Genomic DNA, 24,685 nt, shown 5'->3' on the forward strand with positions numbered 1-24,685 from the left:
TTATGGCAAACAAACACGTGCTTTACTGTAATTTTACCTTAAAAATACTTATGAGTTGTCATTCTTTTTTTTCATAGCAAATGTAAGGGTTGAACAGAAACACTGCTGATGCATGTCAAAACAAAAGATGGCATCTTATTTATTTGACAGACTGATGGTCAAAGTAGGCTATACATCTCTTAGGCTAAAGACAGTTTGTTTTCAAGTGCATCAGTTATGCATGAATATAATTCCAATAGTGTTGTGGCATGAATTTTATCTACATGAAATGCATGTTTAAATGCAGTCTGCGTGAAACAGGCATATCCCCAAATACATTGTGAAGTTTGTGAAAGGTACTGTGCGTGTTGGTGCAAAGGTTGTAGCCCAAGGTTGAAGACAAACGTGATTGTTCCTCACATCACCAGATTCTGACTTTAGGTCTGGATCGCTTTTTGCTGTTGTGATTTTTGAATTACAAACATGCTGCAGATGTAAACTTTATTCTCTAGTGATAATTTTGAGTAGTGTGAAAAAAGTAAAAACTAATCATCTGGATGATAAACCATTGTAATAATGATAAGCCAGATCAGTCCTGTATGAGTGTGTGTATGCGTTGGGGAAGTTTGCCCATGACACTGTGGCAGTGTGTTTGAGAAAGTGTGTGTGACCTTGCACACCTTTCTCCTCTGTCTGTGTAATTGTTTTCTTGGTGCCGCCTGACTGTCCCGGGCCCCGGGGCCCCTGGGGGAAGTCCTGCCCGCAGACAGGCAGCTCGGCCCGGCTGGGGACATGCCGGGTCCTGCAGAGCCTCTGAAGTCTTCTGGCTGGCTTTGAACTGTAGCTGCTGGAGGTGGAAATCAATCCGCCTCTACCCCCCCCCCCCCCCTTCTCTTTCTCTCCCTTTTTCTATCTCTCTCTCTGTCTCTCTCTTTCTCTTTCTCTCCCCCTGCAGCCCCCAGCACATCGCGTCTCCATTGCCATTGAATCTTTCATGTTCACAGGTAGAAAGGCGAAGTAGACACAGAGAAGAAACAGGGGAGGGAGTGTAACTCATCTTCAAAAGAAGTTAATATGGTTTCTGAGGATTAAAGGGATGAAGGCAGAAAAAGTAACAAAGCCAGCGCCTGCAGTCATGATCGTCTCATGCTAGAATGAAGTGTATAGATAATTTGTTGATTTACTTGCCGCTCTGTCGCTCACTACTGCTTAGTACTAGAATCACACAATGACCCTATTTATTTTGGAGTGATGTCATATGAAGTGAAGGGATTCTTGTGTTTCTTTTTTCTTTGTGAAAGTTATTGTTGAGATTTATGTCACAGTTTATTCCAATCCACACGGCATAATTAGTTCCACCGTCAAGACATTTATAGAGCTCAGGAGGCCTGTTGGGGTTGAATGTTTAATAATGCTAACAACATCTAAAAGCTAATTCTACTAAACACATTAGAAAGAGTTTACATTTGGAAGTGAAGTTTTTTTCAGCTCATTAGGTTTCTAATTTGAATTTATGGCAGGTCTGTTTGATGGAGGCTGTTATCCAAACTGCCTCAGCAGAACCACGAACATGTGCAACAATCCTTTACATTTTGTATAATGTATATGATTGTAATAATTATCAATGGGAATGTAACACCTGTAGATAGTCTAGTGATAATCTAGCAATCCAGCAAGAGATAAATCTAAATAAAGCAGAATGTCAACTTCCTCCCAACAGGGATACTGACATAATTTTTTTTTTTTTTTATGACTTTCGGAAAAAGAGAAGTCAAAAGAAACATCACTCAAATACTTCTTCCTCCGTTTTTGAGTACTCCAGTGAAAAGACAGTGTTGAACTTAATTGTATTGATAATGTCTGAGATTACTAAAAGCACTACACAAGAAGTATTGATGTATACAGTACAGTATATTCAGAATACCTTTTTACCTCTATCAGTTGTATTTTACCCTGACAGCTGTTCAGAAAGGAACAAAGAAATGATCAACTGATAAAATACAGGCTATGCTGTTGTTCTGCATGTGCAATGCTTGTGTGTGCAGCTAAAAGTGATGTTTTTCAAAGAGCAGACAAAAGGCTTAATCTGACAATTTACACGAATCACTGCTGCATAGCTCACAGTCACCAGGACAGACAAAATAATATAGACTAAGGCAGTGGAACTTCAGGACTCCCTGAAGGGCCTCCAGGAGGTCCCTGGTAAAATGAGGAGGTAGCTGCATTTAATTATATTTTAATTTACATGCAGTAATCTCACCAAAGCAACATACACGGAAGAAGAAAAAAACGTTTCCAATCATGGGTTCTACTCTCACTATTATTATATCCCCATGCACAGCGCAGACCCTTACTAAATCAACAAATCAACAGTTGAAACCATGTAAGCCTAAAGGAGCAGGTTTAATGCAGATGGGGGTTTAGGCTTTAATTTATGTCTACTATAGGATCTTCTGTATTGGGAACCTACTTCAGTCAATGTCTTCTATACAGAGTCTGGTGTGGGAGATCTGTCACCTCATTTCTTACATTGTGGAAAAGCAGAAACACTGAATGAGGTCTTGAAAATCACAGTTTATATGATGACACAAAAATACACAAGAGCTTTGAAGCTAAAACACATTGTTGTGTGCTGGCTGGTGCTTCAAAAGGAAACAGCTCTTGTACACCAAATTTTGGTGTTTCTGGCTTGGTTGGTGAGACAATTAATTGGCGAGTGGGAAGCTGGTGAGGGATTGTGTTGTTGGTTGGGGCACCTGTGCAGATGGATGTAGTGTCTGGGGTGTGATGGGTATCACGGCCTTCCGGTGTTGGCAGGTTGAAAATACACATTACCAGAAGCAGGCGTGAATGCTTTTGTTGATCTGCAACTTTCGTCTTTTAAAATAACTGCTTAAATTCTTGAGTCTTTACTTTTCCAACGGATTGACGAGGATTTGCGCTTTGAAGATTCCTGCATCCGTCATGACTTTAGCTGCTGCTCAGACAACTAGAATTATCCCCCCCACCCAAGACTCCAAGAGCCCTCAGGTTTGATTTAAGAACTCACCACAAAGGGTGAAAACGCACACCTACGGGTTATTATTGCAAAGCTGACAACTGGTAACAAACAGAAATGAACAATGCGGCTCCAATGAGGATTTATTTGACTGAAAATCAATGTTTTACCAGGCATTTATATTAGAGCAGTGGCAGTATTCTTGTTTGGTAACCACAAAAGGCTTGTCCACTGTTGATTTCAAGGGTTTTGTACATTCTATATTGGTCTGTCATGGTTATGTATTACCCACAAGCATATTCATTCTATCAACTTAGGAAACATATAAATCCTAACTTTTTCGTTGAAAGGACTGCGTGGTTCTGCTATCTTATTATTGCAGGTTAGATAGAGGGCAGCAATAAGACACATGCAGACGGATTCCTGGTTGAAGATTAGGCTTCCCACCTACAGCCACTGTAAAATCAACAGAGACAGAGACAGAGAGATGTTCTACCCCAGCAGAGCTAATGAGGGGAACAAGGGATCAGGGAGAGGAGACGATGAAAGACGGATCACCGGCAGGCAGAGAATCAAAGAACCTACTGACTGACTGGGGCTGGGATAGGTGTGTGTTTACGTTTTTGTGTGTGTGTGTGTGTGTGTGTGTGTGTGTGTGTGTGTGTGTGTCTTCTTTCATGTGCCCTAAGAGTTAGTTTTTCCTGCGCAGAGTGGAAAGCTGACAGTAAGTCTGTAATTAAAGCAATCAAAAGATGAAGAGAGATAAAGAAACATCACACACAGATGTGCGTGCACAGAAACACACACATTTCATGCGGTGCTCTGCTCATGTATGTAACTCAACATTGATATTATTGGAGATGTGATTTTCTGCTGCTTAGAAAACTTCTGCACATTATTTAAGGAATAAAGTATTTTACATGAACTATTTCCATGAGTGAAATACAGTCTTTAAACTGTAGGTGACATGTGAGCCCTCAACTCTTTGTGTGGCCCAGGTATTGCAGTAACAGTCAGGACTACCCTGATTTGTCGGTGGAAATTCAAGTTGCTGCCAGGCATGTTTTGACACTCCTGTGAAAAATACAGTTTACACTGATAAACCACAATGCTGCAGTTGGATGGAGTCGGACTAAATGGATAATTAGTCAGCAGACGAGGGCCAGCTGTCGTCTGAGTTTTGTGCCTGTCTCCAAAGTTGGAAATCACTTTAATCATGGGTGTGTTTTCACATCAATCTAAAGCAGTCATCATGTTTCAAATTAGACTTATCTATTCCTAGCTCATTTAGTTCCTGAAAGCTGAGCCTTGGTGGCTACTTTGTTTAGTTAGTTTGACTTCCTTTAGCACTGATAAAGACATGCAAGGAAACGAATATTTGCAAGCACATCGGCAGGGTAATGTGTGTGCCTGAACAGTAACATTATGATAATAATGATTAATGTGCACTGCAAATATAGTGTTGTCTTTTGTTTTTAGATATTTTCCCGTTAGGGAGTTCTGAGGAGAATTTTTGAGATACAGTCAGATTCAGCTGAAGGTGAAAGCGGTTGGTCTAATTTGACTGACAGCGCTGCCGCCAGCCCTCTATTTACTCTCCAGCTGCTTCCAAATCATAGAAAGGAGACAAAATGCCAGCAGCACATTCCTCCTTCGTAATTCACTTCTTGAGAAAAAGACAGTAGGGCACTTAGAATTACTTAAAAGTGGATTGGCCAAATTCTTGAACACACACTTGGAATGGTTATTCAAAGTCAGAGCAGAACATTCAGGTGGGGTGTGCGACGCTCAGATTATTAGAAGCAAAGGCAGATGATTATGGACGCTGTACGGTTAATGGCATGGTATTATACTGAATGAAATTGTCTGAGGTTTTTTTGGATGATTATAGACTATTGTAAGAAGAGTTTCTCTGATTATAATATCCTCATAACTCACAATTCATAACTATGTTCACTTTGTGATGATGGGTGTTTTGGTTAGGTCTTTATCGTGGACCTACTTGAGTGAAAAACCTGACATGAAACGTAAAGTAGATAGAATCAGAGGCAGAGCCATCCAGTGTAAAGATAAAAATGCATGGTAAAATGACTCTTGTTAGAGAGACCTGTTAGGGGGGATTCCAAGATTTTTTAAGTGGGGTTGCACTTCTCGGTGGGCAATAATTTGTCAGTGGGGTCCAGGGTATTTAATCAGAATACAGCATAGAAAATTAGCTTAAATCTGCTTAAAATCTAGTGTCATAGAACCGTATAAAATTAAATTGCAATGCACTTACAATAAACTTGCCTCAAACTTAAACAAAGAAAACCTTGCTTTACACACTTTTTTAGATAACAGAAAACAGAACAGAAATAAGAGCAATACACAATTTATTTCTTACAGCAATGACAATGTACAGTGAGTTCAATATGTTTCTACTTCTAAACTGCCCCTGAAAATTTCAAGAAAGTACACAGTTGCCACACAATGTGTGTTTAAAGTATGTATCCATTTACTAAATGGAAAGGCAGCAAAGTGACAGTACTCGGAGCCAATGGAAATCAAATTGATAAGACTAACGGCACTCTAGCCCATTGGAATTAGCAGGGAGGCAATTCTATTTCGGGGGGGGGGTGCCAGTCTGTGCTGCCTCTCTAGACCCGCCTTCTGGACCTGTTTACCAGGAGGTTTAAATGAGAGACTGCAGAGATTTGATAGCGGGGAAATCCAGTTTTTCTGCTCTGTGTTTTATCTACAAAGCCACTGGGTTGAAATGGTATTACCTAATCAATTCAGATCATTCATTTTAGTCATAATCTAAATATCCCAGCATTTATTTAAATATTGTTGTGGCACCTTTTGCCATTTAACTTCTTTATGTCTCTTGCGTTTATAGATAGCAAGGTACATTTATATTTGCCACTGTTAAAGGTACTTTTTGTTAGATTTAGTTAGCGTGAAGGTGGAAACTTAGTACTGACATGTGCAGGCCTGATGCCGTGGGAAGTCCTTACAGATACACCGTGCTTTAGTTTACAGAACATGATCTACATTCTGTAACAGTTGGAGAATCAGGGGCTCTAAGATGGTGATAACCTTGCTGCTTGTTTGGCTGGATAACATCAGGATTTGAGGTGTTGTTCACGCACACCCGCAAACAGGCAGGCGGTCAGAGTAAGTAACATGTGTTTAAAATCTTGCTTGGATTTGGGCGAGTTGAGCCAAGGATAAAGTAATTGGCTATTTTAGGGATAAAGCAGTGTTTTGATCAACTTTGGAAATTGTTTTTTGCCTGGAAGCAGAGGGATTATATGCAAGAGTGTTTATGACAAGATTAGAGCAATAGCTTGGTTAGATGTTATGGGACCAAAATTATACTTATTTTTGAGAGACAGACCTTAAGACTGCAGTATAAATGGTCAAAGCTATCAAATATAAGTAAAAAACATCAGCTATCAGCAAATTCATTAACACCACATCAGCATTAACGATTCTGTCAAAACATGTACAATTTTATTTGTATAGCAAGCATTTGGAGCAAATGTTGTTTATGAGATTGAATATATATTTAATAAAAAGACAGGGGAGGAGAATGGGAAAGATTGCAATGGAAAACAGACTTTCCTTTTAGAATGACCAAAACCCAATGACAGAGACCCTTGGATCCACATGCTACTGATTTAATTGTCATCAGAAAGGAAGTACCAAGGAAGAGCCCACAAACCACCCTCTAACCTCATTCATCTTCTTCATTGGTTTGCTTCCCGGCCGCTAATCCTTGCCACTGATTGGCCCATTACTTAATCGGCCAGGAAGTTATTATTAACAGGCATAATGAATAGACATTACAGTGTTAAACATTGATGGCGAAAAGCCGTTTCCCACACAATCCAAGGGAGATTATACTGACTGACATGACAGTAGAAAGACAGAACGATGCAGAGAAAAAGACGTATTAGGCTCTATATTTCATAATGAATGGGATCAAAGCAATGTGACGGTGAAAAAGTGAGACCGAAAGAGCGATGTTTAACGCTGGTTAACAATGTCCATTAAACAGACTGTGTGGCTCGGCCCATTGAACTTAGCGACTGCTACTGCACCACACACCACATGAAGTGGTCTTGGATCTTGGAGATATTGTGAAGTTTCCAAATTTTACACTGCAGCCCTCCTGAGTCTGACAACAGAATTAGGAATGACAAAGAACTGGGAACTGGCCTTCCACTCTGGGTGGAAAAATTGGCCTACCACAGACTAACCTTGCAGTTATGATCTACTCCTTTTTACATATTTGTCAGTATGAGTGTGCTGCCAGAGACTTGACTATTATTTTTCAAGGAATTACCAATAATGAAAAGTTAAGTTCCATAAGAAACTGATTACCTGAAACACAATGAATAACTAGAGAATGACTGGCAGGTATGGGTGGATGCCTGCTGCCACTGGCAAAAAATGAGGAAGCGTTTAGAGAATTAACTCTAAACTTGAACTGTCTACTTAATGTATATGTGCTTGTATGAGCTGATCCACTGGAATTTCCCTATGCCAATCCCTCCTTTCACCTACAGGGTCTAAACAGCCCTATAATGACTTTAGCTAAGTCTATCACATTTGGCTGTCATATTTAGCTGCAGTCCATATCAATACAGATTTAATTCTGCTTTGAAGTTCATGATATTAAGGCATTATGCTTGTTATTGTAGGGCAGGGAACTCTGATGAAGAGTGCTTTCTTTTAGGTCTCATTGAATCACATTGTATACATTTTTTAGGTCAGTGGGTTTGCTTTTGTGCATTTTTTAATGAAGCAGAGTAAATTGTCCACCAGTAGTTATGTGGATTTCATATTGGGTTTCATCTGCTGACAAAAAGAGCAATCAAATGCAATCAAATGAAAACAGAGATGAAGACAGAGCTAATTAAAGGAGCGGTTCTAGCAAATGTTGCAAAATAAGGCTTTGGAAAAATAACTAAACCAATTGAACTGTTTTTCCTCAGTGCGTTAAATTTCCACGCTTATACTGGGAGCTGCCCAGTACAATCTCTGTGTTCTACTAGTGCCACAGAAAACTGTGTATAGACTCACCTGGTAATGACACCGCTAAAGACAGAAGGGTTATTTATTGGAGATTATGTGGTTGTTAGAAGATTAATACCCGCAGGGGGCAAAAGACTTGGGCTGACTTTCATCTCAAACCTGCCCCGACAGAAAGAGTAAGGCTAAGAGAGACAGAGAGAGGGTGGAAAGAGGTAAAACAGAGTGTCAAAAGACACCGTCTTTAAACACAGCGGCATATGTGTGTGTGTGCGTGCATATTAACCCCATAATGAGTAGCCTTAAGGGGGTCCACACAGCCATTTGGCAGTTCTTCATTTCTTGATTTGAAAAATAAAGTGTTGCGTCCGCTTTTATCTCCTCAGCAGCAACACACAACCCAGTACACACACAAACACAGAGACTCACAGACAGACACACACACACACACACACACACACACACACACACACACACACACACAAGCACACACCGGTTGTGGTCTTACCACAAGGACTTCTGCAATTAAGCTTATTTGCCCTCAGAAGCCATATATATAGGAGATACACAGTGTGTGCGTGTGTGTGCACGCGCGTGCGTGCGTGCGTGCGTGGTATAGCTGCAATGATGCAACATCAATTGCTAGACAGATAGCTTTTGACCTCAGATATTGATTTAAAGTGTGTTTTTTAAATATGAGTTGTAGTAAATACGTTGACATTTTTTTCTTTTATATTTTTGGTGTGGCGGTTAGTGTCCAATTCTAATTTCATGTCTCATTTAAATTATTACAAAGCTGTCTGGAAGACTGACTCATAGTTTTTTTCTTTAATCTTAATGGCCAGAAAATGAAATTATCCCCATGCTGAGTGGATCACAGGTTTGTGCATTTGATTCCTGGCAGTTCAGAATATTGGTCCGAATATTTGGGGTGGCACTAGGGAATTGGCTTGGGAACCGGGGTCCCCATACGGACCAAAGTATGGTGGTGGACTGGTAGCTAGAGAGGTGCCAGTTCACCTCCTGGGCACTGCCAAGGTACTCTTGAGCAAGGCACCAAACCCCCAACTGCTCTGGGTGCCTTTCCATGGGCAGCCCCCCCACTCTGACATCTCTCCATTAGTGCATGTATAGGTACTGAGCATGTGTGTGTAGTTCAGGCATGTGTGTAATAACAACAGAGTGAAAACATTTTAATTTCCCCTTGTGGGATTGATAAAGTATACATTATTATTATAGAATGTAATCCGGTAATTACTTGTAGATTAGAAGCAAATTGTAATTGGAGAGAGTAATTTAACACCCAGCAGCTCCACAGTGTTTGTGGAAGCCTTTTGTATGCTTCCTGAGACAAGCGCACACACACACGCACACACGCACGCACAGTGACACACAAATGCTCCATGCTCAGTGCAGACTAACGCGGGAAAAACAGTTAATACAATTGCAGGCATGATCAGTTGAAGCAGTTACACATGGCCACACACATGCGCTAGGGGTGTCAATCTTCACTTGTCTCACAATTCAATTCAATTACGATTATCCTGTCTTCAATTCGATATCCCAATGCATCCCAATGCAAAACCTACTCAATATTATTATTTATCGCTAAACGGGGTTTTCATCTTTATAAATTCAAGCAGTCATTTATAAATGACCTCGCCTTCTTATTGTATCTGATCCTAAAAAATACACTTCCTGAATGTAGTGGAGTCGGAAGACAACATACAACAGACAAAAGGCAGAGATTTTTTAAAAAGCAGCAAGCGGAAAATCAACAAGTAAAATCAGTAGGCAATAATCGATTATGGTCTGTCACTGCATCAATGCAAAACCGTCAATGTCCGCATCGCAATGCAATCGATACAATGATTAATTTCAACACCCCTAGGAGGCGTGTTTGTGTGAGAGACTCACACAAACACACACATATATGTTAATGTATGCCTCACTGAGAGAAATACACAGACTTTATGAAGCATTGCTAACATTAAATTCACATCCAATCTCCAGCCATCATAAGAAAACAAACACACAATCTCATAAGGAGGGTTTGCCCAACGTCCACTTCAGTATTACAGCCACTGTGTGTGGAGAACCTGAAACAGCATCTCAGCCATTCACTTACTGTTAACTGCAATTCATTTTCGTGTTGTTGTTAAAGAGTTACTAGCTGGTGTGACACCAGACTTCAAGATATGTTTTTACTGGTGTTTCAACTAAGTTTGAGTTTTTTGACATATACGTTTGCCTAATGCGAAAAACACATAACAAAGAAATAGGCATATATTTATTGAGTGATTTCATCATTCTTAAGCAGAGGTTAGCCAACGGTGATGTGGTCTTCGCAGTTATGAGCCAGAGGAATGCCATCGGATGTTCGGTTGCTATTACATGTTTATGGGCTATGACGTGATGGTAATGGGACAGTGAACTCATCTGGGCCACACACAAACACACACACACACACACACACACACACACACACACACACACACACAGATCGCACTACTGAGGGAATGCTTACATTCATGACGTTGCTGTTTTGTAAGTACGTTTTGGTGCAGAAGGTTGATTGCAGTAAATGTAGACATTGCATGACTATTTCTCTTTGTCTTTCTCTCTGGTCTCCAGTAAGAAGACGCAAAGATGTCAGAGAGGAGAGGTCAGAAGAAGTCCATTTTTCTGTCCTCATTATTGGTAAGTTTTCATTATTTTATTCCTGTCTCTTTTTCTTTTATTTTCCCTGTTCTCCTACTTTAATTCAACATTTATTTTCTTTGAGTTCTAATCCCCAACTAATTTCTGTTTCCTTTGACTTTATTTCCATTAATTCTTCCATTTCCCTTCCATGGTCCTTCCTCTTTTCTTCTTCCATTTTGATACTTTCCCTCTCTTTCTTTTTTCTGGTCCTCCTCTGCTTCACCTCCTCCTTCCAGTAGCAGCAGCATAACTCAAAAGTCATCCTCATATTTCTGGTATACTCAGACACTCTTTATTAATCGGTATGGTTCTCAACCACGATCGACTCCACATTTGGCACAGGGTCTTTCAGACTTTTGCTCTCATGTGCCAGAAGCTTGCACAACTTTGCAGCACTTGTACCAATTAGTCAACCTTGGAGCATTTCACAGAGCAGAAATCTTCATAATCTGACCGGGAATCTAGAGATTCTCTTCCTGTTTTGATGTTGAAACCCACTGGCAGAGTTCCCGACAGGCTCCTCCACCTTACCCTCCCTCTCTCCTTTTTCTTCTCATCAGTCACTACTAAGCGTACATGCAGGTTGACACTCAAGAAGGTAGAGATATTTGGATTCAGTCGATAGTGTCAATTTTCTACACCACACAGCAGTGGCATTAGAAATGTATTGCTTCCGATTCTAAAAGCACTTACGTATATAGACAATGTTTCCAGGGTAAACTGTGAAACAATGACACACAGCTGACAGAAAACTACACTGGTAGTGTCATATTGTACAATATTAATTACAATACAGACGCCACTCAAATAGAGAGTACTGTGGGAAAATACATTTTTCTGACAAGGACTTGCTTCACTGGTGGAAAGTACAAGTACTTAAGTACAAATTTGATGTTCTTGTACAGTATAGTACTTTACTTGAGTTCTTCTACTTCTACTTTACTACATTTTAGAAGGAAACATTTTACTTTTTACTGCACTACATTTATCTGACAGCTACAGTCAGTAGTTACTTTGCACTTTACTTAGAACACATACGAGGACTTTTAAAATACGATGCATTGTAAAATATTAATATATAAATATAAAGCTAACAGTATATTACATTTGAACTAAAAGGATTAACTGACATTTGATTATCAGTTATCAAAATAACTTTTTAATAACTGTTTAAATAACTGATTACTTTTAAGGTTAAGACTATGAAATCGGGGTAATTGTGAATTTTGTAATATTATATATATATATATATATATGTATATATATATATATATATATATAATATAGTTTTTTTTCTGCAGTGAGTACTCCTACTTTTGATACTTTAAGTACAATACATGGAGAAAATGTTACTGTAATTTTCAGTACAGTGATCTTACTTGTATTGGAGTATTTCTACAGTGTGGTAATAGTACTTTTACGTAAATATCTGAATACTTTCTCCGCCACTGGCTTTGACAAAGACTCCATGTTGTTTACGATTGAACAGCGTTCCTGCTAAATTGTAATAGAAATTGAACTGTGAGGGATAACAATAAGGACCCACTGGATGCTCTGTGAATGTGTGGAGTTGAACGCTCCACTGTTGTTCTGACTAAACATGCCCCCAAAGCTTTATGGGATAACTGATTATGTATAACTGCCCCGAGGAGACTATTAGTGTGACAGGGAAGTTTGTTTTTCCAGCAGTGGAAAAATGTGGAGAAGAAGATCATTGTGGCAGTTTCTTCAGAGCTAAGCAAAGTGCTGCTCAGTGCATAGTTGCACACATTGTCAGAGGAAGCTGATGTAGCCAATGCTTGTTTAATACCTACAATCACCTATGAATGGGCGACACACTGACAAAGAAGAGTGGCAGTTGTCTTGCATGCAGCGTGTCGATTTTCCTTTACTCGCAAAGGTTACATTACAAACTGATTACTTTACTCGCCCGCCTGTACACACACACACACACACACACACACACACACACACACACACACACACAAACACACACTCACACTCACACTCACACCAACACACACACACACACACACACACACACACGCACACACACGCACGTGTGTCTCACTATCGTTGTGGGGACAAATGATTGACATAATGCATTCCCTATCCCCTTACCCTAACCTTATCCATAAAACCTAAATGCCTGACCTTATCCCTCACCCTTACCATAACCATAACCTAACTCTAACCCTGATCCTAAAACCAAGTCTTATTCCTCAAACAGCCCTTTAAAGTTGTGGGGACCAGCATTTTGTCCCCACAAAGCTGTCAGGACCCCATAAGTATACTGTATTCCCGGTTTTTGGTCCCCACAAATGTAGTTAAACAAAGCACGCACACACACTAACACACACACACACACACACACACACACACACACACACACACACAGAGTGTTCATTTGTTAATTTACTCAGTGTCTTGTGTCTGTTGTCATGAAGTGGTAATGAGGAAGAGAAAAAGAGAGGAAGATGTTATTAAAACAACAGAGAAAAGATGGAGAGAGTTAGTCATGCACTCATTTTCCTTGCCTCCATCATTTCCGGGACTGCAGATGATTTTTTTTCTTTTTAAAGTCAGTTAGTTTGTTTGGAAAAGAACAAAGTGTGCTGGTAAGGCTATAATACCAGCTGCTACTTATTACAGTGAGCCACAATGCCACAATGCCAAACATACACACATTCAGTACAAAGACACACAAGCAAACACTGGTATTGTGCAAACTCTCTCCACGCACGCACGCAAGCACGCGCACACACACAGCCAACAATGATCTCCACTAATTGGAGTATCACAGATGAAGAAGTCAGAAAATGATGTTTGATTTGTTTGCTTTCTGACTTAGACTTTGTTAGCCAGATGATTTTACTGAATCAATCAGCCATCATCTAATGCAGTGATTGATCTCTGCTGCTGTTGCAGATGTCAAGTCTTAATAACTTTGATCCAAGTTCAAATTTTAGTGTCCCAGATTGCATTTAAATTGTTTTACAGAGGTATACACAATTACAAAAAAGAATAAAGGTACAAGTTGTCTTTTTACAGTTTATGTGCAGAACATTCTTAAGGAGAGGATTAACAATGTCAAATAAAATAAATGAAGTCATTAAGCTAAATCATGGTTTCTCTCTCTCCTGTCTCATCTCCCCCTGTCTGCCCTCCCATCTGTCTCTCCCTCTGTCCCTCCAGGTGTGTTGTATGTTTGCAAGTGCGGAGTATACCAGCTGTGGAGAGTACGAATTCTTCAACCAGACCAGTAACAGTTGCCAGGCCTGCCCTCAGTGCCAGCCAGGACAAGAGCCGCATATGGTGAGACACACACACACACACACACACACACACACACACACACACGCGCACAAAAGACACATAGCTGCACAGTGAAGAGGGCCTAAATCCAAATGAACAATTTCTTATGGTTTATTGCTCTGATTGACTTGGATGTGAAGGCATGCATCACAGTGAATGACTTGCAGTAATGTTGTCACATCATGCTTCAGCCTCAGTCAGTCAGTCAGTCTGCCGACAGCCAAGAAAAACAGAGCGAAGGTAAACGCTTCAGTTGGCACCCCGGGGTGCCACACTCTATTAAGAGCGACGATTGACTCAAGAGGGAACAGGATAAATATAGTCTCTGTAAATTAGTTGGTTAAATGTATTAGATTTCAGTAGTTTTACTTTCATATGATGTCATGATGCTGCAGAGTAAAGCTTTTCTTGACTCTAAATACAGTAGCCTATGTATGACATCAGTCACATATGGATATTTAGCTGAAAACATGGAGAAATGCTAGGGTTATAGTTCTTTAATATTACATTTGGAAAGTTGAATATTGGCTCATACATTAGTAAACTAAAGATGTTAAATAAAAGTATCCGATAGGTATCTATAGTTTAGCTGATCAGAACAAAAACCACATGGATTTCAGAATCTGATTTCATGAAGCCTTAAAATGTTGCCTGATGATGGAAAATGCTAAATGCAAAATAAATGGATCGTCAAGGTTATTACAGTTCATCTGGGTGGGGACATGACCATCTGTAAATTTCTCAACAATCCATCTTATAGTAATCGAGACATTTCACTCAAAACAGCAAATGCCAAATGCCAACCTCATGTGCAAAGTCAAAACCATCTTTTCAAGACCATAAATTTTATGTAGACAATTTCATTGCAATCCATCCTGCAGATGTTTAAGTATTTTAGTCTGGACAAAAGTGGTGGACTGACCAACATTGTCATTCTAAACACAAGGCTGGTAACATGCAAAAAACCGAACTCTGTTAACTCATCTTTCATTCAATTGGGAAAATTCACAACACTTTAAACCCTTCCTACTTCTGACCTTTTTTTTTAGCTTCGTAAGCATGCATATACATCTAAGGATTGCACAAGAAACACAACAGTGTTGAATTGTTTTTTCCTTCCTTTCCTGCTTCCCTGCCTCCGGACTTGTGTGCACTAAGCTACGATGTGTCTCTAGTAAGCATCCCCAACAACAACGTGTTGTGTTAGAACTTGTATAACCACTGTCCGAGACAGAGACGGCATTAAGTCGTTCAGTCTGATCTGTCATAAAGACTAATGTGGCCATTTGTGAGCGATAGAAACATGAGAAGAGAAAGAAGTTTAATCAGTGAGATGAGAGCCCCCTTTGCACTTTCTCCTGCCTGTCTGATCCTTTGGGTACCACAGTCTGTAATTCACATGTTATTTGTGTTTCCCTGAGCTTTCCCTGCATGTGTGTGTGTGTTTCTTGACACCCTTTTAATCATGGGATAACCACAGGGTTCCAGAGACTTCAGAAAGTATGTGCTCACACAGACCTACTCACACAAGACATCCTAGGAGTGCATCTTGTATCCAGATTGTTCAATTGGCATTAACAAAAACACTGTGGTCAAACCTATATTTTTGATTTTCCTAGCTTACTAACTAAGTTATTGAGTATTAAAGTGATGGCGAGGTGGGGACATGTCAAAGAATTAGGTTTTGAAGTTGCAAGTCAGCATGATGTATGAACGCTTCTTGACATTGAGAAGTTTAAGATGCGCAACATGTATCGCGACTTCCATCGGCTCGATTTTTCCGTTGACCTTTGTTTCTGGCCATCGACCCCCTTTCCTTTCTTCCCCTTTACAGTCTCAAATTCATCTTCATTTCAGCCACAATATTCCCTGTTTGTTGTTTTTCGTCACCTCCCTTCCTCCTCGATTTATGATTCACAACATTCAAAGAGGCGACAAATTTCCTTTGAAAGGAAAGCAGCTTTTAGTGACAAACATAAGCCGAGCCAGGGCGATTCTGTGTAAAAATGATCCAAAGGGTGCTTTAACTAAAAGTGACAAGATCCTGCTGATAGCTCAGCAAAGTTTTATACCAAACAATCATACTGAGACTTACGGACGTCAAATAGAAGGGAAGGAACATTAGATTTCCCCGAGAGTCAGTCTACTGTAGCCCAAAGCTAAGAGGCAAGGGCTTGTTTTAATACACAGATGAAAGTAAGAAGGAAATGAAAGATGAAAGAGAGGGAGCAAAAAAGAGAATATGTTTTCTTTTCTGTGTGTGGCCTGTAGCTTGGTCTCCCCACTGTGAGGAAATATTAAGCAGAGATGGAACAAGATCGATGCGAGAAGACTTAATGATTAGTTGGTCATCTTAAACACTTCCAGGCATGTATGCATGTTCGCATGTACACACACACACACACACACACACACACACAAACACACACACACTGACCTCTGTGAGCAATCATGTTTTTCTTTTGTCATCTCACAACAATAATGCTTTATTTGTTAAGAGCATGGATAGAAACAGATGTGTGAACGGAGTGTGCTTTTTTTTTTTACTGTGACAACAGCGTTGTGAATCATTGTATTAATCTGAAAGGTGTTGAATTTATTTAGAATAAATGCACTGGATGAGAGAATTATTAACCAAATGTATGCTTGTGTGTGTGTTTTGCAGACCTGTGGTTACGGTGTGAAGGATGAGGACTTTGCCTGTGTGTCGTGCCCACAGGGGAAATATTCTAAAGGGAAGTATGAGATCTGCAGACGGCATAAAGACTGTGATGCCCTCTACAAAGCCACTATTCGCGCAGCGGGAACTCCGGACAGCGACGCTGAGTGTGGACCCTGTTTACCAGGGTAAATGACACAGACCCACATATAAGATTTAAAACCCATTTGCTACAGTGTGAGTTAAAAAACAAAATGACAACAAGCATTAACTACACAGTACTGTAATACTGTGAAAGCACTGGCATGAATCAGTATCGGAATCACTTGCGTGCACTGCATGTTTGTCCTCTTGTGCGTGCACGAGGAGAAACAAAACAAGGACCCACTCATAAAAAGTTGCTCTGTAGTGTTGATTGTAGTCCAAAACTCCACAGGGTACCTTTAAAGGCACCCTCAGTTCTAAGCTTGCAGAGAAAGAGTGACACATGGATGGCTACTTTGAAATACTACTATTTCAGGAATATAAATGAAGTTGTTTATATAAATGAAAGCTTTTACAGTATACACAGTGGACTATATACTAAATAAAAACTGTACGGACAACAACAAAGATGTACTGTATATATGTACACATTAAACAGTATGACTACTCAAATCTCGGTACACGTACAGTATGAGTTCCGATTCCAGCGGAATTGTTTCTTTAATGGAATCGGTTGGAATTGTTCAGAGGATGTGGTTTCAAATTTGAACATCAGATCCAAATTTAATATGCGCAGCTTTTGGTTTCCGTAGCAACACGCGACTTGTTGTGTTGCAGTCATGGAGCACAGCGGCGCTCTAGTGTGGCTTTATTTTGCGTTTATAAAGCCCTGTGAAACTGCAACCCACCATTGAATTAAAATAAAACCATCCTCTTATTCGTGAAATAAGAATGTGTTTCAATCATAATCAAGAATCAATGAGAACCAAAATGGAAAGGAAGAATCGTAACTGGAATCAGAATCGTTAACATCCAAACAATGCCCAACTCTAACCGTGAATGGACCACCCTGTTCTTGTATTTCATAACCTGCCCCCCTTAGTGTGTAAACATGCTCTAAATCCTAATCTTATTTATTTGCACATGACAGCTGTAGATGACACCCCCTTTCACTTAAAAAATATTAAGGCAATAAGGGATGTTTAAATGTTGCCAGACCTGTTCCTCCTCTCATATCCTTCCTATCATCCATCACTCCCCTTCCTCCTGCCTCTCTGTAGACATTGACTTGCTTTGTCAACACCAAACTTAGTCTTTATTACAGCATTCAACATGTTAATGTTGTTCCGATATCTATGACTTAATGTGGGAAGTATACAATTGGCAAAGGACTTGGCTTAAATATAAGACTCTTGATTCTCCTCCTCCTGTCATCAGTCTGGATGCTGTCCTGCTGCTTTCTACTTTTTTTGGCTCTTTTGCTTTTGCTCCAGTACACTGAGTTGGGTCATGTCTATGTCTGCGTCGCCGCTCTGAATGTATGGGTGTATGCTGCAGTTTGCAGAGTCCATACCTGTTTGAGGCAGAACAGGCCTGAACAGTAGCAATAAAGTTCAGTTAAAGTGTATCTTGTCAGCAAAAAAGACCCGGGGCAAAATGAGTCTGTTGTGGCAGACATGTTTGTCTGCCGTTTTCCCTGGAAGCCACTTCAGTAGCACTTTAACAAATCTTTTTTTATCCATTATTAAGCCATGAGCTCACATGAACTTAAGTAATACTTATTATTATCTATGATCTATCAACAATGTCATTATAATACAAAACAGTACATAATTGTCTCTATAACAAAATATTTGTGCTTTTGCAAAAGGTCTGAAATATTAGCTGCATTATTGAATATTTTTAAAGGCTCATGAAGATGAAAAAAGATCATCTACTGTATATCTATATTGTTGTAAACATTTGCTATCCATCCGCTAAATAGTTTGCGAAGTCTTTTGTAAGGGTTTAATAAAACTTTAGGCTAAGGTATATAAAACATCAACAAACATTTAGCAGACTCTGTACATTATGTTCTTATACAACAAAGCATTAGGAAATACTAAATCAGAGTACAATCTGAGTGAATGCACTGTGTAACATTAACATAAAGTGTTAAACAAATAATGTATTCATCATAAGTAAGTCATGTTTTCTGATTTTCATGAACGATTCAAATCTGCTAAACATCATCAGTTCTATGTAGTTAAAATAGTGACCAATGCCTAATAGTGGGAACCCTGAATCAATTACCAGCAATTAAATCAGATTGAACCAGTGTATCTGACTATATCAGATATATGAAGGACCCGGTTAGTTACCTGCATGCTGCCTACCTTATGTACATACTTACTAAACATTCTGCTCATGTTCTCAAGCCTAAATGATTTGATTTGAAAGACTCAACTCCCTCTCTTCTTTCTACTAATAGACACTTCATGACTCAGGGCGATAATATGTACCAAGCCATCTTTAGTGTCTTCAGGGCATTCATTATGTACATTTCTTCACTAAGGCAAACTTTTCACCTTAGCTGCTTCTCCATACATGTCTAGATGGCAGCGGAGCCACATACCGTATACACACCTGCCGTGCTTGCTGATAGTGCTTTAAGTGTTTAAAACTGATGTTGTATAAAAAAAATGTTCTCCTCTCCGTATTTTTCTCCAGAAAGACTAATCCGGTCTATTAGACTTATTATATAGTCAAACACTTGCTAGTTGATAGTAATGTATTTTATGTCTCCCAGGTATTACATGCTGGAAAGCAGACCCAGGAACCTCTATGGGATGGTTTGCCACTCCTGCCAGAACGCACCACGCAACACTAAAGAATGTAAGGCAAACCTCTTCACCATTTCTCCCTCCCCTTCTATCTGCTCGCTTCCAACCTTACGTCCCAGCAACCTTGTATTCTCTTTTCACCTCTGAATTCCCCATTTTTCTTTTTCAACATTTATATTCACTGCTTTCGCTGTCCAAACATGGGTTTCCGCTGGATGCAAAGCTACCAAACATTAAAGTTGTCTGTCTAAATGAAGGAAATACATGCTGTGCAAAAGCAAATGTTGAAAGCCTGGACTTAGTTTGAGGGAACAATCAGAGGTCAGAGGTTGTGGTGAGTTCCCACGGACCCTCCGGTCACTGTCCTCCCCTGTAACCGGATGGACACAAAGGAGTCCAACAACAATCTCCTCCCCTCCCCTTCTTGCCTCTCTGCTTTTCTGGCTCCAGAAGGGTGTTTGGCAGCTTATCCATAACTTCACTGCCTCACTGATTACCCTGCATACCTGACGCTGTGTGTACATTACATGCATCTGTGTGCGTGTGTGCGTGTGTGCGTGCGTGCGTGCACTTGCTTGGCGCCAAGTGTTGCTGCGACCACATCTCTGGACAATAATATTTACCAGAGGTTGTCTCCATTTTTCCGTTTCCCATTTACTGTCAGCCTCTACAGTTGTTAAACGTTTCCTCACAATGATGTCGAGTGGCGGTCAAGCAATACATAAGTTTCTGATATTTTGTAGATTTTATATCTTACTGTAAGCAAGTTTGATGCTGTACCTCATGAAGCTGCAGAAAGCAAAAATAGTCACAACCCAGCCTATGTCATTTCTTAGAATACTAAAATGATGGTTTGGCATCATACTGTATTTTTTATTTCCTGATGCTGAATTGAATAAATTTTCCATAAACACAGTGTCTGTTTTGGGATGTCTCGCTAATGTTAATTTGTGTAAACCTGATTACAAACAGCCCCATAAATTTTGTTTTTAAATTGTAAATGGTATTAGATCATATTTATGCATTTTAAAATGAATGATCACTTCTTGCTCTTCGTATTCATGATCCACAGCTAAGTTTCATTTATCTCTTTGAGCTTCGTCACGTCTACTTTTCAGGTATTTGCACCACCTCTACATTGACACAATTGTTTTTAGGACACTCGGGAAAAGAGAGAAAGATAAATGTAAAATGTCATTAATTGTCCTTTTGTCTTCTTTAAAGATAAAAAAAGATCATGTAAAAAGCACCATGAAAGTGAGAGGAAGATTAGACCGCAGTTCATTAGAATATAATTAGAGACTGTATATAATGGTCACACAGCCAAATCAAACCATTTAGTTTGAAAATCTGTCTTTGTCACAATAATTGAAAATCATGTGAGACTGATAGACATCCAAGTCTTCCAATGGCATATCCCATTTTAAGTCATTTTTTTGTATTTGATGATTACAAAGAAAGATGAGTATTTATTGCAGAGCTTGAAAAGGACAGTCACACTGTCTTGCTGTTCCCTCTCTGGGTTTGTCCACATGTGACAACACTGAGAGAATGATGACAGGATCCGAACAGTGTTTTTGTGAAACAATATATATGGGCCCATAACTGCTCAAAACCCCCTTTGAGTGTAATTGAAGAGGCCGGAAATGAATGAGATTGTTATTGTGTCATATTTAATGAGTGTGTTTTGAAAGATGAAAACCCCAAAAAGCAGCCCGGGCCTGCAGAGGAGTGGGTGTGAAGTAGGAGCTGTGTGTGTGTGTGTGTTGGTGTGTGTGTGTGTGTGTGTGTGCAAATAAACACTTGCTTTTCAACAGCACCCTAATTGTTTCTCCTGGGCATGGAAATGAGTGATTAAATGCTGTGAAAAAGTGCAAATAGAATGATGAAACACGTGTGGCAAGTAATTCTGTCTTGTATTCAAGTTCAAACTTATTTTGGGGATTGCAAATAGAATTTTATCATTAAGGTTTCTTGTTTTAAAGGAATAGTGGGACATTTGGGGAAGTATACTTATTCCTGACTGGGAGATAGACTCCAAACTCTTGTATATGCCATTTCATTTTGGATTTTGTTACCAATGGACAAAGACAGTCTAGCAGTTTGCTATTTGTTTTAAAATTAACAGAAAAGAAAAAGTGCAACATTGTTCAGGCAATATCTTGCACCCGTCGCAGCGCTGCGCAAACCCCAACGCAAGTGTCTTTGCTATTTTAAAACCGTCCTGCGCCAACGTCGCTTAATAGCAAATGCACCTTCACCCATCTTTGCGCCCGTGGGCGTGCTGGTCTTACAGGGAGGTGTGTTCAGCTGAATTATTGACGTATAGTTATCCCGAGGCAGCAGGAAGTGATCCCGCCATTGACCATCAAAAACCTGGTCTAAGGTCAATAGCGCAGCGTTTCATTGAATTTTAACAGCAAATTAGTCAAAGGTGCTTAGGCCGGGGCACAGCACGCACACTATGCTACACACACACAGGGCTGCGCAGCAGCACACACACACATGCAAAAGATTACAAATAAAAATATGATGGTGCACATCCGCCTTGGCTGTTGAAAGGAATAGGACACTCCTATTGGTTTATTACATGTTACGCCCAGAACACACCCATGAATTAATGAAGACACAAAGTACAACACTTTTGAACCATGCACCCGGCAAACGGACCCATTTTTCTGCAGTCAAACTAGCAAAAGTGGATTTGGACACGCTCTAAACGCACCTGTGTGCTTAGATCGTTAAAATAGGGCACTTCATGTGTAAATCCTAACCTGACAATGTGTTCATAAGAGCTAGATAAAGGTGTAATTGTCGTTTTGTTATATCAATCAATAATAAGGAGATGCAAAACAGACAATAACAAAAATATGAAAACAATTGTAACTTAAATTCTTAAACGCAAGCTGTAAATTCAGCATGGTTTTCTAATATGAGTTTGATTAGTCTGAATAAAAGATACAATCAGAGGGCGTTCTCCATTTCGCTCCATGTGTTAAGTCATGCTGTGGTACATTTTAATTTAACCATCTTCAGATGAGAACATAAACATAATGCACCCCCCCTACAGTAAATAAAAAAGGAGCTGAAAGCTGGGAGTTCTACTTGCTCAGGGTGAAGGCAGGCTGACACTTGTCATGTAATCTGTAAAGTACCCTGGCTCCTGCCTAGCTCTGTGTGTGTGATAATTAAAACTTCAGTGGGTATGAGAAAGAAAGATGATTAGCATGTTACTGCTTGCACTGATGCTACTCTTTGGCAGGCAGACGTTACGAGTCTGTCACTCAATTTCCACTGTCACCTTTTAGATTTTTTCTATTTTCCAACTGAGCCCCAACACACATAAATAGTTAGCTCACTACCAATGGACCTCATAAACTGTAATCATAAAGCATAACAACACATTTTGTAATCTTATTTTTCCTTAACAGAGATACAAGACACACATGGGTTGATATCACCTTTTGATATAGAAGTATTTTTCAGAAGCTGACCTTTCACTCACCTCTGCTTATTATTCTTATGTCAAATAAAAATGTTTTTTATACAGCTCTCCTGCTCTGTAATTCTGCTCCCTTCAGTTTGTCAGGACCTGAGTACCAATATTGCCCTGCAGAACTATCATTTTGTGGTGTGAGTTTAGCCTGCGAGACATGATTAAGAGATTAAACAGCAAGACGCTGAACAGAATTCCAGTTCAGGCTCATATCCTAATCCAGAGTGTAAAAACATACCAGGAGTTAATGTCTGCAGCCACAGGGCACTGATATATATGTGTGTGCGATAACACAAAGCTCTGAGACCACAGGAAGCAGCACGGCACATGTCTACAGTGTATCAACTCTGTGTGAAATAAAAGACTGATTAAAAGCGCTGATTTATGAGCTGCCAGGAGTTAACAGCTCCATTAGCAAAGAGGAAAAACAGTCGATGAAAGCGAAGGAAAGTGAACAGAGAGGGAGAAAGAAAGACATTTGGACACAGAGAGCTTCCTCCCTGTATCCACACTTCCCAATACGACAGTTTGTTTACCGTGGCGGGAGAAGGCCTGAACTAACATGGCGTAACCAGTGACAGATGGCAGGCTGCTTCTGCCGGTGATAAATGGACAAGCCGGACAGTATTTCCGGTGCTTTCTCCTTCCACCAATCTGTAATGTTGTGTCATCTATGGAGGAAAGACGTGCATCAATTATCCAACGTTAAAGTAATAGATTGACATTTTGGGAAGTATTGCTTTCCTGCAGAGATTTTATGGTCACGTAGAGTAAATTTGTAGCAACAGCCAGTGCCGGTTAGCTTAGCTTTGCACAAAGACTGGAAATGGGGAAAGAGCTAGCCCGGCTCTATCCTAAGGTAACAAAATCCGCCTACAAGCACCTTTAAAGGTCAGCTATTTACAATGATGGGAATAATGGCGTTATAAAAAATGCCGTTACTTTTTTGTCCACTCACTTTGTCCAACAGCAACATTAAAAGAGGTTAGATTGGTGTACAGATTCTGTTGAGAATGTATTGTATTAAGTGTCAATTTCATTACAATATTCAGATTTATCATATGTTCCATTAAAGAGGGGTGGAGGTGGGGTCACATTTGAGCATTAAAAAATGTATTTGAAAGTAACTCATTAGTTCCTTTCTGAAGTATCTTGTTACTTTTATAATTTGTAACTGAGTATCTAATTTAGTTACTTTTTGGAAGTAGCTTGTAACTGTAACTAATTACTTTTAAAAGTAACTTGCCCAACACTGGTTATTGACATGTTATATCTTGTTTGTTTATTCCCTAATACTTCAGACAGAGGTTAGCTGTTCTCCTTGTTTCCAGTCTCTGTGCTAAGCTAAGCTAACCAGCGGCTGGCGGTGGCTTCATATTTAACTTTTAAGACATGAGTGTTATTGATCTTCTCATCTTACTCTCGTCAGGAAAGGGAACAAGCATTTCCTTAAGTATCAAACTATTCATTGAGTGCCAACTATGTGTGTTAGCCCTGTGATAGTAGTTTTGCTTGTTAAACAATAGGATAGAAATATTTCCACTTATCCACAATCATAAATTTGAACCTATGTCTGCTTGTGTGTGCGTGTGCGTGTGCGTGTGTGTGTGTGTGTGTGTGTGTGTGTGTGTGTGTGTGTGTGTGTTATACAGGCATGTCAACCAGCGGGCCAAGAGAAAAACCTATAATTGACCCTGGCAGTACTACGG

General features: G+C 39.8%; 1 protein-coding gene across 1 annotated transcript in view; it reads left to right on the forward strand.

Annotated features, from left to right (window-relative positions):
• edar (ectodysplasin A receptor) overlaps positions 1-24,685 on the forward strand; it is a 32,649-nt gene that overhangs the window by 327 nt on the left and 7,637 nt on the right. The window contains exons 2-6 of the mRNA XM_034885766.1: positions 10,631-10,696; positions 13,895-14,014; positions 16,680-16,861; positions 19,447-19,532; positions 24,629-24,685. The exon at positions 24,629-24,685 is cut by the window's right edge and continues 36 nt beyond it. Coding sequence (XP_034741657.1) covers positions 10,646-10,696; positions 13,895-14,014; positions 16,680-16,861; positions 19,447-19,532; positions 24,629-24,685 — 496 coding nt within the window. The 5' untranslated portion in view covers positions 10,631-10,645. The remainder of the gene's footprint in view (positions 1-10,630; positions 10,697-13,894; positions 14,015-16,679; positions 16,862-19,446; positions 19,533-24,628) is intronic.

This window comes from Etheostoma cragini, chromosome 11 (assembly GCF_013103735.1).
Source record: "Etheostoma cragini isolate CJK2018 chromosome 11, CSU_Ecrag_1.0, whole genome shotgun sequence".
Taxonomy (NCBI): Eukaryota; Metazoa; Chordata; class Actinopteri; order Perciformes; family Percidae; genus Etheostoma; species Etheostoma cragini.